Source organism: Sus scrofa, chromosome 4 (assembly GCF_000003025.6).
Source record: "Sus scrofa isolate TJ Tabasco breed Duroc chromosome 4, Sscrofa11.1, whole genome shotgun sequence".
In the NCBI taxonomy this organism is placed as follows: Eukaryota; Metazoa; Chordata; class Mammalia; order Artiodactyla; family Suidae; genus Sus; species Sus scrofa.
Window position 1 is genome coordinate 38,217,644 of NC_010446.5, and position 18,406 is coordinate 38,236,049.

Here is an 18,406-nt window from a genome sequence, read left to right on the forward strand (position 1 = left end):
CAACTTTGGAGTTTCAGTTCTACTTTGGAAAGAACCCAAATACTCTTGTCTTCCTTTTTCCATTCAAATGGATACCCTATCACCATCCCACCCTCATTATCACATGCCCCTGCTGCAGCCCTAAGGTCAGATTTAGCTTATTCTCACTCTAGTTCCCAGCCCTTACTGTCTTGAAAGCTCTCTTTCGTATTTATAGTATGCTTTGTTATATTATTTTTTGCTGTCAGTGCCATCCCCAATTAACACCTCTAAAAGGTTTTACAGCTATCTAGACCACTGTAGTATTGCAATTTTTTGTGTAATTTGTTCACTTATATGTCTTACATATTTGTTTTTCCCTAAAAAAATAAATATTTTCATGCTGTAGCAGAACACATTCAAGAGGAATGTCTCATTGAATCAGTGGCACTAAGGACACTGCTCTGTACTGATAATGTACTGTTATATAATTGTATGGGCAATAAAGAAGTCTTAAATATCATCTCAAGAAGAGAAAATAATAAGACTATTTCAAATTAGAAAGACACCTACTTATTTAGGCTATGTCATTAATGTTACAAATGCAAATGCTTTCTAAAATGTTTGAGTAAATGTCCCTTAAGTCAGTCAAATTGTAGCTGAATATTTAGAAAATCCTTTAAGGTAGTAGATATTGCAAATGTAAAGATACCTAGTGCAGAGGCTCTGATTATTTCTCAGACTGTTACAGCATAAATCTGTCTTAGCAGTGGAGTAGGATTTCCTAATAATGTTTTCAAATATTTGTATTCCATGTGGATTTTATGATTCATAACCTGGATTATCATCAGTACTCTGTTTTGCATTCCTGGCACATGATGACCACTGATTGAAAATGCTATTGTATTCCTTACTGGAATTGGCCGCTTTTACAGTGGGAAGCATCTGTTCTGCAGACCTTTCTCTATAAAGTATCAACATGTTTTTTCTCCTGCTTTTCTTTCATAAGGAATAACAGAGTATAGATAAATGAAGTATAACTTTGGGAAAATGTGATAAATGTCTCATTATGAAAGTATTAAAAATATCAAATGACATCTTAATCAAAATTATATCACGAATAATTTGAGTTAATGGCTTTTAAAAGTAAAAAAGCGTTACTGAAAAGTTTTCAACATCATCACCAAGTTATTGGTGTTTGAGTTTTCTAATTTCATTAAAACCAACTTTTCATTCCATCTGTACTTTATTAATTAGTGTTTGGATGCCACACTCTCATTTGTGAACTGAGTACTCACTATTTTTTTCATTACTGGTTTGTGGTTTTTCTTTTTAACTGTCAATTTGTAAATTGGTTTAGCATCCTTTAGCAAAGTGACTGTGTGGGTGAAAATATACAGAAAAGCAATCTCTTCCAAACTTCAGTGTTTTTATAACTTTCTAAGTTATCTAAGCCAGTTTTGTGAATCCAGTGATGCAAGCTTCATTATTCTAGCATAGATTCAACTAGAATGCATAGAATATGGGAAGATTTAAAAGTATTATTTCACACAAACCAGATGTTATGTTTCTTGTTAAATTTAATGGTCACAGCACTGAATCTTACATGGATAAGAGTAATAATTCACACATACAAAAATAGATTTAGAGCTTTAGGAATTAACCACAATAAAGTAAGATACTAAGCTAGCAGTAGATTTTTATGAAGAACTGATAGAATATCAGCTTTTTTCCTCCCCCTCAGTGTGGTCTACTGAAAAGAGTAAATCCCAACTTTTTTATTAGCTTTTTGACCAAGTGCAAATTAGTTTACATATATTCCATATATTCATATATATTCATATGTAAACTAATCTCTTAGTTTCTTAATCTCTTAATTTAGCAAAATGAAAGATGCTCTGGCTAACCTGTAATATAAAATTAGACTTGAGAAATTCTGTAAATAATTTAAAAGTTTTATACAATTGGAAGTTAGATATTAAGCTTTAGAATCAAACAATCTGGTTAGAATCCTTGCTTCTCGACTTCCTTGTTGTATGACCTTGGACAGACTGTTGAACCCAAAGTTCACGGGTTCATCATTTACACAATAAGGATAATATCTTGCAGGATTAATAAAAGGATTAAATAGTAGTGACCAACAAAGTCCTTAGCATAGTGGTTCTAACTCATTGATTATAACTATTTTATCATGATTCAATAAATGATTGACTGAGTAATTCTAGTTAACAGTATTATTTTCACTCCCAGAGTTTCCTCAATAGCCATTCTATGTTTGAAATAATTAGTTGGCTTAAATAAAGTTCTACAATAGAATCTTAAGTAGCATTCTGTGCTTTGGCACTACCTCATAATGAGGGCTTTAACCTTAATTAAATAGATTATTTAATGAGAACAAGGCTTTGTACTGGATACCAGGGATATAGCTCTTAACAAGATCTGCCTACTGCCCTTACAGATTTTAGAGTCTAATGGGAGATTTGGACAAGTCGGGTATCCAGACAATGATAGTAATAAGTGTGTGATTGGCATAGTAAGTACCAGGCGCTATAACAATACAGAAATATGGCACCTAATTCGGTCTCAGGGTGTCTGAGCTGAGAAAAGGAGGTTGAAGTAGTTCTGTTGTAAAAAGAAGTTGTGATATAAAGCACCCCCCACTTTCTGTTTATCTATTAAACATTACAGTCTTCTCATCCTTTAAGACCTAAGTTAAGGGCAGTGACCTCTGTGAGGCTTTCTTCATTTGAGAGAGGTGGAGTTAGAGGCTCTTCTCTTGGTACTTCCACTGTGGTTTGCCAGCACTTTTCTAACAGCACTTAACACACTGCCTTGTACTTTATCGCTCACATATCAGACAGTTTCTCTTAGACCTCAGACTCCTCAAAACAGCAAAAGTGGAACAAAACCATTTCTTACTCCTCTTTGTATCTCCAGTGCCTGCTCCACTCCTTGACATATTATAAATTTACAATAAATGCTTGTTGAGTGAATTAGTAAGTAAAAATATAAATTGCTTCATTTATTAGATAAATTTTTATCAAGTACCTACTATATGCCAGGTGTTCTAAGCATTGGGGGTTCATCAGTGAAAAAGAAGGCTTCTTTGCCTTCATCAAACTTACATTCTAGTGGTAGAAAAGCCAGGTCTAAGCTATTGAAGAATACGGAAAAATAAAAGATCGATGGGTCTTTGATTTGGGGTTGGTTAGAAAAAGCCTCATAATAGAGGTAACATCTAAGTGGAGACCTAAGTTAAGCAAAAAATAAAGCTGTCTTAGGGAAGATCAATCCAGACTGAGAGATCAGCCAATTTAAAGACCCAAACAGGAACATGCTCAGAATGCTCGAGAAACAGCAAAGGAGGCCAGCCTGGCTGGAACTTGATGAGTGAGAAGGAATGTGATAGGAGATGAGATTGGCAGGTATTACTGGGCCACATCACATTTGGCCATGATACGCATTTTGGATTTTATTGTATGATGGGAGGCCAAATGCAGGGTTTTGAACAGGAGAGTAACATGATATGATTTGTCTTTTGAAAGGATCGATCCGTGGGAGAGTAAAGGGGGCAAGAGTGGAAACAGTGAAAACTGCTAGGAAACTGTTTTTATGGTCCAAGATAGTGGCTTTGAACAGCATGGACCAAGTCTTTGGATGGGACTCTTTGGGCATAGGAGCTGGTGACATAAGCTGTTAAAATTGTAAACCTGCACCTCTAACTTAAGCAACCAAGTAGACCAAAATTTAAATGTAAGTTAGGTACATGTATTTGGGGAATAGTGGATTAAGCAATATAAAGGAACTAGTTTCTTAGTTGCAGCTCTACTTTTAAGTAGGTATGTGACCTTGGAGAAGTCTCTTACTTTCTATAGGCTTAAGTTCTTTCTGTATAAAATGAGAGGTTGAATTATTATTATTTTTTGCTTCAAAAACTGATTTTTTTAAAGTATAGTTGATTTATAGTGTTGTGCCAGTTTCTGCTATACAGCATATAGTGACCCCGTTTACACACACACACACACACACACACACTGTCTTCCATCATGTTCTATTCCAAGAGATTGAATATAGTTCTCTGTGCTGTACAGTAGGACCTCATTGCTCATGCATTCTAAATGTAATAGTTTGCATCTACCAACAAGGAGAGTTTTGGTTGAATTATTACAGGTTCATGATTTTATAATTCTGTGAAAAAGTAAAATATAACAAATGCTTACTGTGTGTGTAATACTGAATGAAACACTTTAGTAGGTTCAGAAATACTAAAAGGCATTCTTAGCCATAGGTACTTACATTAAAAAAGATTTTATAAAACAGTTAAATATGAGATCATAAATTTAAATGCAAAAATGTATGATGCAGGTTATAAATTCTAGAAGTTTGGAAAAGAAGATAACTAATAAAGACTGAATTGCCCATGAAGGTAAAGATACTTGAGGAGTTCCCTTCGTGGCTCAGTGGTTCACGAGCCTGACTAGGAACCATGATGATGCAGGTTTGATCACTGGCCTCGCTCAGTGGGTTAAGGATCCGGCGTTGCCATGAGCTGTGGTGTAGGTCACAGACATGGCTCTTATCTGATGTTGCTGTGGCTCTGGTGTAGGCCAGCAGCTGTAGCTCCGATTCAACCCATAGCCTGGGAATCTCTATATGCCATGAGTGCAGCTCTGAAAAAAAAAAAAGATACTCGATCTGGAACTAAATAGGATTTAGTTAAGTTAGAGAGGAAAGAGCATCCTAGGTAGAGAAAAAGACATGAGCAAAGATGAAGTCCCTTTTGTGTGTGTGTGAAAAAAATACAAATTTATTATTTTATAGTTCTGTAGGTCTGAAGTCTGAAATGGATCTTACTGAGCTAAATTCAAGATATTAGCAGGTTTGTGTGCTCCTTTCTGAAGTCTCCACAGGGGAATCTCTTTTCTTGCCTTTTCCAGCTTTGGAATTGCTCACATTTCTTGGCTCATGGCCTCATCCCATTCTGTCTTCAAAGCGAGCAACTGTAAAGTTGTTCTTACATTGCCTCTGTTAGACACTGATGATGATGAGCATATTGTGATATGGGTTTATAGCAAGCATCTGGAGACTCAGTCAAGGTTAACCTGACTATCTTGGACCATATGTGAACAATGCGAAAATAGGATCAGCCACATAACATAACATAGAGGGCATTAAAATCTGGGCAGTTTTGTTTAGCTTTCATTGTAGGCAGAAACCGGGAGCTATTGCAGATTCTTCAATAGAAGAATATTATGATACAAATAGTATTCAAGAAAGATTGGCATAGTAGGTATACTTTAAAGAAGGCTGGAAACTACCTTGTCCCTAGTAGGCTGCAGGCATTTTGAATACCTCTTCTAAATAATCCTCATAACACCAATGAAAGAAAAATGCATTTAATACACCTAGCCTGCCAAAAAGCATAGCTTAGTCTAGCCTGCCTTCAGTGTGCTCAGAACCCTTAAATTAGCGGACAGTCAGGCAGAATCATTTAACACAAGGCCTATTTTGTAACAAAGTGTAGAATCTCACACGATCTGCTGACTCCTGTAGTGAAAAAGCACAGAATGGTTGTAAACATATTGGTTGTTTACTTCCCTGATCACATGGCCGACTGGGAGCTGCAGCTCACTGCTGCTGCCCAGCATCATGAGAGTATCACCGCATATTGCTAGCCTGGGAAAAGTTCAAAATTTGAAGTACAGTTTCTACTGAATGTGTATCTTTTTTGTATCATTATAAAGCTGGAAAATTCAAAGTGGAACCATTGCAGTCACGGACCATCTATTTGTAGATACTTACATACCAGTGTTGAGAGCGTTATTTATAATAACCAAAAGATATAAACACCTTAATGCCTATTAACAAAGGAATGGGTAAACATAAGGTGGTGTGTGTGGGGGTGGATGTGTGTGTGGCACATACACACGTATGTACATTGGAAAATTATTGTCTTTAAAAGGCATGAGATTCTGACATCCTGTACAACATGAATGAACCTTGAAAATATTGTACTCAAAGAAATAAGACAGACACAAAAGGCATGACTCTACTTAGAGGAGGTAGAATAGGTGGATTCATAGTGACAGAAAGTAGAATAGAGGTTACCAGAGATTGGAGGGAGGAACAAGGAGTTACTTTTAATGAGTATAGAATTCTCTGAGATGATGAAAAATTTCTGGAAATGCATCTTGGTGATTGGACAACATTGAGGATGTACTTAGTGTCATAGAACATGGTTAAAATGGTAAGTTTTGTGTTACATATTTCACAATTTCTGAAAAGCTAACAGCTCCTGTACAAAGTTACGAACATTATTAATGCTGTTATAATAGTGCCAACATTTCTCTCTTTCATGTGCTCTCTTTTATTTGTTTATTTTGTTACCTTATTCTTTGTTGATCATCTACCTATTTGAATCATTATTTTAAGAACAGCTAGCAGCTTTCTGTTTCACCAGCCAATTTCTATTGCTTGAGCTTTAGGTTATTTTGGATAACTTTGGCTCTTACGATAATATAACTAACAGTAGTCATTATTAAACATATACTATGGTCCTGGGTCACCATGCTATACAGTAGAAAAAAAAATTGTATTGGGGAAATAAGTATTAAAAAAATAATTTAAAAAACTGCAAAATAAAAGTATACTATGGTTGTACTGTTGTTAAGAAGTAAGATATCCAGCTGTGTTAGAAAAGTCTTCCTTCATTGCAGTGTTTTGCTTGCAGGATGAAGATGAGCTGGATTCCCACACCATGGTGAAGACCAGCTCGGAAAGTGTGGGCACAATGAGGGCCACAAGCACGATGAGTGAAGGGGCCCAGACCATGATTGAACATAACAGCACAATGTTAGAATCTGACTTGGGGACCATGGTTATAAACAGCGAGGACGAGGAGGAGGAAGATGGAACTATGAAAAGTATGTGGCTTTTTCCCATTGAATATTAACTTTCTGTTTTGGGAATATACTTCTATAGGAATCAGGATAGTTCTGTGTTACTTTTTATAGCCAGTTGTGCAAAGTTTTGTTTCTTGGCTCTATTTAACAATGAAAGACATTTGACACAAGTAAGTTTTTAAAAATTCTTTTAAAACAGCAGAAAGCAGTGCATCTTTAATAACCTAAGGGGTTATGGAACTTTTTGCTGTTGAAGGATGCTAACCCACAATTTAATTTGTAAAGTGTTTTTGAGATAAAAAGATAGTGTTCCTAGCATTTACTTTTCCAATTAAAAAAAAAGTGAACCTAAAATTCTGTTCCAATAAATACAATGTAATGTTATTCCATGTTGTCCAAATTAGCAGTTAAGCTGCAGTGACAAAGAGGAGCAAGCTAAGGGAAGAAATGGGGGCGCAAGTGAGAAAAGAAGAAGCACTAGAAAGAAGAATCAAGAGACAGGGATATTCATGCTGTAAATTGAGTTCACTGCGTATTTACTACCTCTTGTCATGTGTGAGGCACAGTGCAGGGGCGCTGCAGGCTGGAATGACAAGTAAGGCATTCTGTTCTCTCTGATCTCCGCTCCTTACAGAGTGAAGACAGAGGTACTTCCACAGACTAGCATTTCTTTTTGTATAAATATGGCTCTTTAAGGCTGCAGTTAACAGTGTGGGACCTAATGATTTCTCAGTTACAAGCAAAAGCCCATTCATTACCTTGTTACCTGCTGACCTTTCTCTTCCCCTAGCACCCTAGTCGTGTGTGGTTAAGGTCACAGTCTAAGTCCTAAGCTGTTTTCCGCCGCACAGCACTTCTTCGAAATGGCACAAAAGCAGTAATACACGACCTCTTGCATTGTAGAGCCTAGAAAGTTCTAAGAGTCAAGTGATTTGCTGCTAGTATAAAATGGATATAGGTAGGAATTTCCTCTCTGTCATTTTGGTTTTCTTTTTATCTCCCCCTTTCTTTTTGCTACTCCCCTGTGAAAGACTGCTTGATAAGTCTTACCTCATAACATAGCCTCAAGTCATTTGGCTCACTGCTATTGCTTTCTTCACATTTCTTAGTTACACAGCCCATTATGGTTCTGTGCTTTGAAGAGGAGGGTCATGAAGCACAAAATGAAAACAGATTGCCGCATAGTTAATCCTGGATGGGAAGGGAGAAAGGGATGTGAATATTTTTTTTTATCTCCCACACTGATGGGTCTCCTGAGCCTTTGCCCTGGAAAGCAGCCTAGGGTTTGGGTTCCTTGCAGGGCATCTGAGTAGAATAGGGCTTCTGCAGAACTCACAGGCTTACCCAACACCTTGGATGGTCTTATAGTCTCCAGACCCAACCAGTGTTAGGATACAAATCATATGCCCTATAGATCTAAAAGACAGATAAGATAGTTTACATTTCCAACCAGCATCGTTTTTCCATAGCTGATAAAATTCTTTGAGCCAATCTTCATGATTCTGACAGACCAGTTAGAAGATCATTGTTTTGTACTATCTTTAGAGAGCTGCTGAGCTTCCCACAAAACTATAGAAACAACGTTTTCTACACAGTCATATAGTTGAACATCAATGCATAAACAGTATTTAAAGAATGATGACTTATGGAATAAAATTCATGTTAGATTGTTATATTTCAAGGAAGAGATATGTGTAATAATTTATCAGACCCCATGCTTTAAAATATCCACATATTTTCTGTAATGACTTTTAGCTTTGACAGTCACAGAAATCATTCATTTTGTCTTTTTTTTTTTTTTTTTTTTTGTCTTTTTGTTGTTGTTGTTGTTGTTGTTGTTGTTGTTGTTGCTATTTCTTGGGCTGCTCCCGCGGCATATGGAGGTTCCCAGGCTAGGGGTGCAATCGGAGCTGTAGCCACCGGCCTGTGCCAGAGCCACAGCAACGCGGGATCCGAGCCGTGTCTGCAACCTACACCACAGCTCACGGCAACGCCGGATCGTTAACCCACTGAGCAAGGGCAGGGATCGAGCCCGCAACCTCATGGTTCCTAGTTGGATTCGTTAACCACTGCGCCACGACGGGAACTCCCATTTTATGTCTTAAGCATGATTTTTTTGTTCATAGAGACTTTATTGAAAGCTCATTTTTAAATTGAGCAGATAGTGATTTATATAGATGTTTTATATACTTCAGCAATCCCATGAGCCAACTCCCCTTGTATTTTAAGTTCCCACAACTTAGCCATCATTCCATAATGTGAGTTGTCCATGTTTCCAAAAATCGAATCAAATGCTATTAGTGTAACTTCCAGAGTTTGTCATACTGTAGTAACAACAGTATAAAGTTGTAAAGAAGTTATTGAGGTAGAACTTATTTTTTGGGAATCTGTGTAATTTCTTTGTTTTAGTTTTGTCTTTTCTCATGATCTAAATCTTCTTTGAAACTTAATTGGTATGAGCTCTTAGGTTATGTCGTATTAGTGAAAGCCTCATTTGCTAATGTATCTTTAGTGTTTTTGTTCTTCCAAAAGATTATATATATTATATATGTATATAAGATTATGTATGTGTGTATATTTATGTGTGTGTGTGTATATGCTCACATATATATGTGTATGTTCCAAAAAGATTATAGCAGTATATTACTTTTAATTTTCTAAAATCTCTAGAATGTTATATTGTGTGCTGAAGATTCTGATTTTTATCACCTTTTCCATTAGAGTTTTGAAAGAGTTGCCTTATTTAATTCTTGTCAGTTTAAATTATGTTTACATACTTTTTTATACCTTTATCCATGAAGCTAGAAATTACAGACCTGTTTTTCTTACCTCTGAAAAGTGTGGTGATTTGACTCTAGGAAGCAAAATTATTAGCAGATCTTTTGAAGAGAAATGGAGAAAAATGATGGTCTTTGGGGGGTGGGGGGATGTGCCTGGGCTGTGGGATGGAAATCCTGTGAAATCAGATTGTTATGATCATTATACAACTACAGATGTGATAAATTCATTTGAGTAATAAAAAAAAATGGAAAAAGAAAATTTGGTCTTTAAAAAAAAATGGGCATGGACCCTGAGGGCACTTCCCCGAGAACTCTCTAAATCTGTTTTCACAGCGATGGCATTATTTTTATCATCATGGGATGAAACTTCGTATTCCCATCTTCCTGAGACTCCGTTACCCATGTGATGTCCAGGTTTCAGCTTGGTAACCCAGCTTTCATAATCTGACATCAGCCAATGTTTACACTTGGTTTTTTATTTCCTTATATATATTTTGTCCACATTAGTTTTTGCTAGTTGGAATTACGCGTGGTTGACTGTAGGAATAAGCACATTGGTTGTCGTTAAGGAAATCAACTTTTAGGACTTTTTATCCTGAAGGAATGGATTAATACCAAGTCAGGAATCCATTGTTATCAAATTGATGAAGTAGTAGAGATTATGTCTTTGTGGATGACTCTGGAAGAACAATTATTTCAACAGAGGGAAGGCTGGGGCCTTTTACCTTGTTTAGATCTATGTTCTATGGTTGAGCTTTCTGGCCTTCCAGAAAGCTGGTAACTCTAGTTGCCCTGAGGGGAAACTCTCTCTCTCTCTTTGAGGAGGAATCATACTGTCCAGTCAGGTTAGAGGCTGTGTTTCATAGCTTCAGCAAATCTCCATATGCCTGTTATGTCACCTTGCCCTTCCAGCAGCTTGGGAAGCTGTAGCACCAGAGAACCCAGCCCTGCTTCCCTCCAGCAGTAAGGGAGGCCTGGCCTTCCTGGGGCTGACACTGGAGATGCCGAGCCACCTTTTCCTTCCCAGGGAGGACTGTTGCCTGCCTCTTTCTCTGCCTCCTCCAAGACCTTGCTCCACCTCTCTTTATACCCAGTAAGAGAGCCATGGGCTCTATAGAGAATAATGATCTCCAAAATGAACAAGGTAGCACAAAAAATGCAAGAGACATGAATGGCAAGATGAGGAAATGGTAAGGGAGCACTCAGCTGGCTTGATGTCTCCTGATAGGAGGATGCTTCATAATCTGCTGAGATAACGTGCAGGTGAGAGAGCTATATTCCACTGTTTGTGAAGTTTGATGTCTCTTTGAGAAGATGAGGCAAGTGCCAGGAAAGCATGAAAGAGCTAATTTTTATTTGTTTATTTATTGATTATCTTCAGAAAAGCGAAAAAAAGGTACATTTCTCAGGTTATAGCTGTCATCAGTTGAGGGTCGTACAAGCCAAAAGTTGTGCTTGGGACTTTGCGTACATGATCTCATTGACTCCTCATTGACTCTGTAAAGTAACACTGTCACAACCATGGGCTGCTAAGGAAACCGAAACTTGGGAATGTGAAGTGACTTGTCCAAGATTTCATAGCAAGTAAGTGGTGGAACAGTATACAAACCCAAGATTGACCTTAAAATCACATCATTACTGTGGGCTGCTATGCTTGACAGCCCTCCCAGGCAGGAGTCTAGAACATTTGTGAGCACTTTAGGATGGAGACCTGAATCATTACATCAGCCTAGATTACTGGAAACAGATCATATCACAATAATTCAATTTCCTTTTTTAGCAGTGTTGCTAAACCCGTAAATCAGAGAAAGTGCTAAGTTTGCATGTCGTGTTTTGTGATTTGAGGACCTGATTTGACAAGGCCTTTGGTGATATCCTTGTAGACCATATGTAGTATGACCTAGCCGATGGTTCTGTTCTGAACAGTTATACACCTTGGGCTTGTACCAGTCAGGGTTTTTTGGAGGAAAGAAACTATTCTGGGCATTTTAAGCATAGAAAGAGTGAATCAAAGATGTGGATATTAACATAATCCATGAAAAATTTAGAGGAGAGAGTTGTGTAGGGAGGTCTCCAGAAATGATTGCCACAACACCACAGAAGTGACTCTTATCTTATGGAACTACTCCTGCTGTTGCTGCTATTACTGGTGCTGCTGGTGCTGCTACTACTACTGCTACAGTTACCACTACTGCTGCTGCTGCTACTATTACTATTACTACTGCTGCTGTTGCTGCTTCTGCTCCTTCTCCTCTTCCTCCTCCTCCTACTGTTACTGCTGTTACTATTACTCCTACTGCTATTATCAGGAAGGTAGTAAAGGAACTATACTACTGAGTTCAGTAATACAATGGAAATCAATCCCTGTTGCTATTCAGAGGTTAGAAAGCTACCACTGCAATGCAGCCACTTTTTAGCACCTGTGAGTGACTGGATGCTGCAGTGCTCCTGAAAAAAATCCCATGTCTCCATAGCTGTGCTGCCAGGATGAAATAACCGAGGTAGGTGGCTCCAGGTCTCCACCTCATTTCCTACCCTCCCAGTGGAGAGGAGAAAGTACACTCATCTAGCACTCTAGTGTGCAGAGTGTTAATGGGAAATGCAGTGTTTAGCTTTCTAGCCTGTACAGTAGGAAGGCCCACCAGAGGCAATGGCAGTGGTTGCTAAATTTTGTTAACTATGGTGTTACTAATACATTGCTCTTGTTGTGTGTTGTAGAGCCTAAGCCTCTTCCCTAGCTAGCTCAACATTTTTTACAGAAATTTGGATGAAGCTATGGAGTGAAAGTCCGTTAGAACTGCAAATGGCATGAAGAGGGGAAAAAAAAAGTTTCACCTGAGTCAGAATCAGGGTTTTAAAAGAACTCCCCAGGCTAGAGCAATAGGCTTGATTTACAGGATAAACCTGCTCTTGGGTCCACATAACTAACCTCACAAGTGTACACCGTAGCAGTATCCCCTTAGACATGCTGGTTCTGCACACCAGAGCGGAGCCCAGGCATCACTGTTTATAAATACATTAAAATATCACACCAATAAAAACTCTATAAGTACTTCTGAGGTGAAGCTGGGACTGATAACCACTTTTTGGAATAAGGAAATAAGTGGTTTCACTATTCTCAGTGCCTAGAACTCACCTGTTGTGTTTGGGAAGGACAGAGACACAGGAGAGCACATTCAGCAGATGGGGAGCCAGATGGTGAAGCAGATGGAGAACACGTTATGTTAAGAGTGGGTAAAGGGGAGTTTCCGTCCTGGCCCAGCGGAAATGAATCCGACTAGGAACCATGAGGATGCGATCCCTGGCCTTGCTCAGTGGTTTGAGGATCCGGCGTTGCCGTGAGCTGTGGTATAGGTCGCAGATGCAGCTCCGATCCCATGTTGCTGTGGCTGTGGTGTAGGCTGGCAGCTACAGCTCTGATTTGACCCCTAGCCTGGGAACTTCCATATGCTGTAAGTGTGGCGCAAAAAAAAATAAGGGGGGGAGGGTAGAGGAATAACCCATATCTACATGTTTTGATTTTACTTTTCATAACTGTTTGTCACTTATTAAATATTAGGTTAAGTAATTTTAATTGAATGTGTATTTTGTAGATTTCTTCTTTGTATATGCCTATTATACATGGTGTTTTTAAAATATATACAGTTTATTTTTTCCTTTTGGACAGCACATGTGTGCAGTTTCACTTAATTAGTAAGAGAAAGCAAATTAGTTTCTGCTTTAGGTTTTTAGAATTTACCCTAGAAATAGATGCTAGATTGATTTAGAAATCTTCTAGAAGAAAGCTCAAGAAAGGAAGACTGACCATTAGGTATTCCCACTCTAGTTCATCTTATGCTCCTGGACATAGTTGTAAGTATGAGACCACTTGCTCCAAGCAATAACTTCTGCATCCATTCTTTGCTTAGTCACATCTTCTCTCCCAGCTTTGGTTCAGATCCTTTCTTTCCTTTATCCTCCCAAAATCTGGTTAAGAAAAGTATCCAGTATGCAGCTGTAAAAATGCTTAAATGATGTTTTATGTTCTTGGAATGTTTACATTTTTTTTTCGAAAGCTACAGAGCTTTGAGCCAAAAGAGTAAATAACTAAGAGCAGAATTTCAGATGCCACGAAACAGTTAAGCAGGTTAGGAAGTGGGATCACTTTCCCACTTCTCCAGAGATCTTACAATCCTTTCACGTAAAATTGTTATATGCCTCTTTACCTGGTAAGATTAGTTTTGCCAACAACATAGCAAAAAGGTCACAACAGTAAATACAGCTCCCACTTGCAGCTGGATGCAAGGACCCAAGATATTCCTGGGCAGTTAGAAACCCTTCGTTTTCCTCCTCAGAGGTACTATGTGTCCAGCTATGGTGTGGCTGCAATGGTTTGGAGTTACCTGTGGGTACTGAATATGGTCTGTTCTGTGTGCCTTTGTTCTGTGGAATGTTTAACAGCTCTAGCCTGTTAGTGTTGGTATTTTTGTCATAGGATATCTCTTTTTATCAGCACAGAGCACAGACCAGCATGTAAATATTAGTCTTCCTTGTGCAAATGAAAATCAGTCTTTCTTATAAAGGCCTCTGAAGAAAGGGCTTCCATAGACACACAGTGGCTATTGTAGTGCTCATTACTCGCACAAATCATTCCTTTTAACTAAAATCCTTGGTCTTCAATTTGTCTGTTTCCTTTTATTCTGCCCTCCTTGGAGATGGAAAACAGCTGGTCACTATTTTCTGTGCAAGAACCCTTTCATATGTACTTGGGTACTTATTACATTGTATCCTCAGACTTTTGCTGGCTGAACAATTTCACTCCCTTTAACCTTTGTGCAGGTATTATTTTAGAAGCTTTTAATCTTTTTTTATGAATAGCCTCTGGATCTTCTCCCTGTTCTGTATCCTCCTTTGTTTCAAAGTACAGTCTGATGAAGTTTAGAAAAAGCTGAGGTCAGTAGCTTCCATATTAACATCCTGGTTTTTATATGTGTTCACTGTACTCCTGGCAACAAACTAAAGGACAGATTTCTAAGATCATTAATCAGGTGGAACACCCACATCTTAAAATATTTTTAGAAGAACAAATTAGGTAATATTCATAAATCCTTTGATGTTGAAATATATTACGCTAATGATGTGATTAATTATTTAATTTCTGCCTTTGACTATCTTTGTCATAATTATGCTAAGAAATTAAAAATTAAACAAAATACATCATTAAAGTATTATAAAAACTCCTTTACGTATTTAGATTTTCATGATGTTTCACCTGTTGGAAAACATGTGCAAATTAGAAAAGTTAGTAAAAAGAAATGTGAATAGACTGGCGTATTTTCCAAAAGGAATGTTTGAAGGTAAGAAAAAACTCATGCACAGAAAAATTGAGTGATGATTATTTTGTTCTTTAGTACTTACGGGGTTTTAGTTCCACAGCAAGTAGTTGAAGGAATTGGGACCAAAATTAAGAAAGAAGGTAATTTTGAACATTAAATTTGTTATTAAAATTCAAAATGTCTTTATAAGCTAGAGTCAGTATTCACCTGCAACTGGAGAAATTGATGTCAATTTCATGTGATTATTTTCTGTGTGTTTTAAAAAAGGTATTTGCCATAGCAACCACAATCACATATGACAGTGGTTACTATCTTGAGATTTCCTGCTTCCCTCTCCTGTTGAAGCACCTACTATTTCTTTTTTAAAAATAAAGTCAGAAACATCATCGTCTTTGTTCTTTCTGTGAACATGCATCTCTCAACTGTACACCGTAGGCATGTGTTTCCTATTGTGTCGTTGAACATTACTGACCAGTTACAGCTAACTGCTCCTTCTCATTAACTTTTAACCAAACCTAAGCTATTTTCCTCCTCAGAAATTTTTTAAAATTGTTTTTAAAATTTTCTTTGTATATAAAAAAGATATACTCTAAATGTTAATAGTAAGTTTTAAATCAAACATTAGAAAATATTTAGAAGTATAAGTGCATACATTTGAATAAAAAATTGTGTATAAGCATATCTTGGTTAATAATATCCTGTTATAGGAGTTCCCATCGTGGTGCAGTGGTTAACGAATCTGACTAGGAACCATGAGGTTGCAGGTTCGATCCCTGGCCTTGCTCAGTGGGTTAGGGATCTGGTGTTGCCGTGAGCTGTGGTGTAGGTTGCAGATGCAGCTTAGATCCTGCATTGCTGTGGCTCTGGCGTAGGCCGGCGGCTACAGCTCCGATTCGACCCCTAACCTGGGAACCTCCATATGCTGCAGGAGCAGCCCTAGAGATGGCAAAAAGACAATAATAATAATAATAATGATATCCGGTTATGTAGTCATCCAAACAGAAAAATCTAATGAAATAGACTACCTTCTTTTATTTCAGTTGATTTTTAAACTTTTGGTAACTATCTGTGAGAGTATTTATTCCTAATATAGAGATGAGTGTGGAACCCAACAAGCATTTTTACCATAGGTTTTAAGAGTAGTCTGCAAAAAACCCTTAAAACTCTCTGAAATGTAGTGGTAATTAAACCACTATGTAATGGTGGATTTCAGATTTCAAATTGGAGTGTTCTGTAGTGCAATTGAAAGTTGCTCCTCCTATCTCTTCCTACATCCTCCACTTGGGAATAGAAATGTAGTAGTTGGAGACTGAATTTGGTTGTAGGTACCAGATTAAAAACCAAATACCAGTGGTTTAAATAGAATGGGATTTTTTTTTTCTCATTTAATGAGAAATCCAGAAGCAGAGTGATTTGATGATGTCATCAGAGATCCTTTCTGTGACACCATCTTTAGGGTAGTACTCTTGTTCTCCTGCTTGCAGGATAACTGCTGGATCTTGAGCCGTCATGTCTGCATTTCAAGCAGGAGAATAGGAAGAAACAGAGGAGTGATGCCGGTATCAAGAAAACAGCTTTCCTAGGAACCTCCTTATACGTCATTGGCCAAAATTGTGTTACAGGGCTACTCCTCCCCACAAGAGAGACCCCCTTGTCATCTCAAGGAAGGAAAGGCCTCTAGATATTAGGTTACAATTTTTTTCACCTTGAAACAGGGCATTAGCGGTTTCTCCTATAACTTGGGATCCTAGCTTCTGATTAGAATAGGGTTACAAGTAGGCACAGGACTGTTGCAAATGGAAGAGAAGATTTCTGTCAGCGATTTCCTTTTTTTCTTTAGTCAGCCCCAAGAATTAGTCTGCCTCTTTCTTTTCTGTTGTCACTTTTCATTTCTTTTTCTAATGATTTTTATTTTTTCCATTGTTGATTTACAATGTTCTATTTCTACTGTACAGCAAAGTGACCCAGTCATATATATATATATTCTTTTTCTCACTTTATCCTCCATCATGTTCCATCACAAGTGGCTGGATAGAGTTCCCTGTGCTATACAGCAGGATCTCATTGCTTATCCGCTCCAAATGCAATAGTTTGCATCTATTAACCCAATGTTCCCAATATGCATTTCTTTTTTTTTTTTTTTTTTTTTTTTTTGTCTTTTTGCTATTTCTTTGGGCCGCTCCTGCGGCATATGGAGGTTCCCAGGCTAGGGGTCGAATCGGAGCTGTAGCCACTGGCCTATGCCAGAGCCACAGCAACGCAGGATCCGAGCCACGTCTGCAACCTACACCACAGCTCACGGCAATGCCGGATCGTTAACCCACTGAGCAAGGGCAGGGACCGAACCCGCAACCTCATGGTTCCTAGTCGGATTCGTTAACCACTGCACCACGACGGGAACTCCCCACTATGCATTTCTGATGGGACTTTTACTTCTCTAACTGATTGCAGAAAAAAAAAAAAAAATACCATCTTTGTTTTAGCCTTTTCCTTAATCTCTCTGTCCCTGAAGGAAGTACCTCCCCAACCTGACTTTTTCCTGTGAAGGTTTTTTATAAAAGATTAAAGTTTCCCCCACTTTATTCTCTGTAGTAGAAAGCTAACTTGAGATTTTCTTTTTTTCCTTTTCATTTCCTATGCATGTTGTTGGATTTTAAAATGTAGGCCATCTTAGAGTAATTGCTCTACAAATGTTAGTCTCTAGTAGGAAAAGATTAGTCTGCCATTTGCTCAGATACAGAGGTCTGAATTAGGAGTCATTGGTATATGAAAAGACCCCTGGCTATGTTATTACAGTTACAGGGTATCGGTAAAGATTCTAGGATGAAGAATTCCATACCTCCTAGTTGAGAAAACAAGACTGTAACTAGCTTGTCTGCCCTGCAGGCAGTGCTGAATGGAGAAAAAGTAACATGAGAGGAGTGGGACTGGCCTGCTAGGGGAGTGGAAGGGGATTTGGGTTGGGGCAGTGGGCAAGGGATGCTATGTTCTTCAATAGATTAGTAGTGCCATAATGTATTATTTTTTTGTAACCAAAGCACCTACATATAGTGAATTTGCTTTTAAAGAATATTATCTGGAAATTAGCTTCAGTGAAACATTTTCTATGTTTGTCAAATGCAGTTGAGAATGGTGATCTCTCTTTCCCATGAGTTAGTTTCCAGTGAAACCATTTTTATTCTCCTCTCTGATTCTGATTTTATCACATAAACATTGATAATCTTTGTTATAACATTCAGATATCTTTGTATGGATGACCCATCCTAAGATTAGCTGATTAAAATGAGAACTTAGAACACAAATAAATATGTAATTCTATTACAAAATTACTCTTTAAAAAAAAAAGGAAAAAATAATTACTGAGCAAAGAGTTCCTTTAAGGGATTGTCCTCCCCCTACCTTATGATTTTTTTTTTGTCTTTTTTTTAGATATTTCTTGGGCCGCTCCCTC

At 37.8% G+C, this 18,406-nt stretch overlaps 1 protein-coding gene across 2 annotated transcripts in view; it reads left to right on the plus strand.

The window, feature by feature from the left end:
- The window catches only part of STK3 (serine/threonine kinase 3), a 294,976-nt gene that overhangs the window by 205,842 nt on the left and 70,728 nt on the right, over nt 1–18,406 (plus strand). For both annotated transcript variants that reach the window (XM_005655350.3, XM_021089060.1), the window contains one exon: nt 6,689–6,881. In XM_005655350.3, the coding sequence (XP_005655407.3) occupies nt 6,689–6,881 (193 nt within the window). The remainder of the gene's footprint in view (nt 1–6,688; nt 6,882–18,406) is intronic.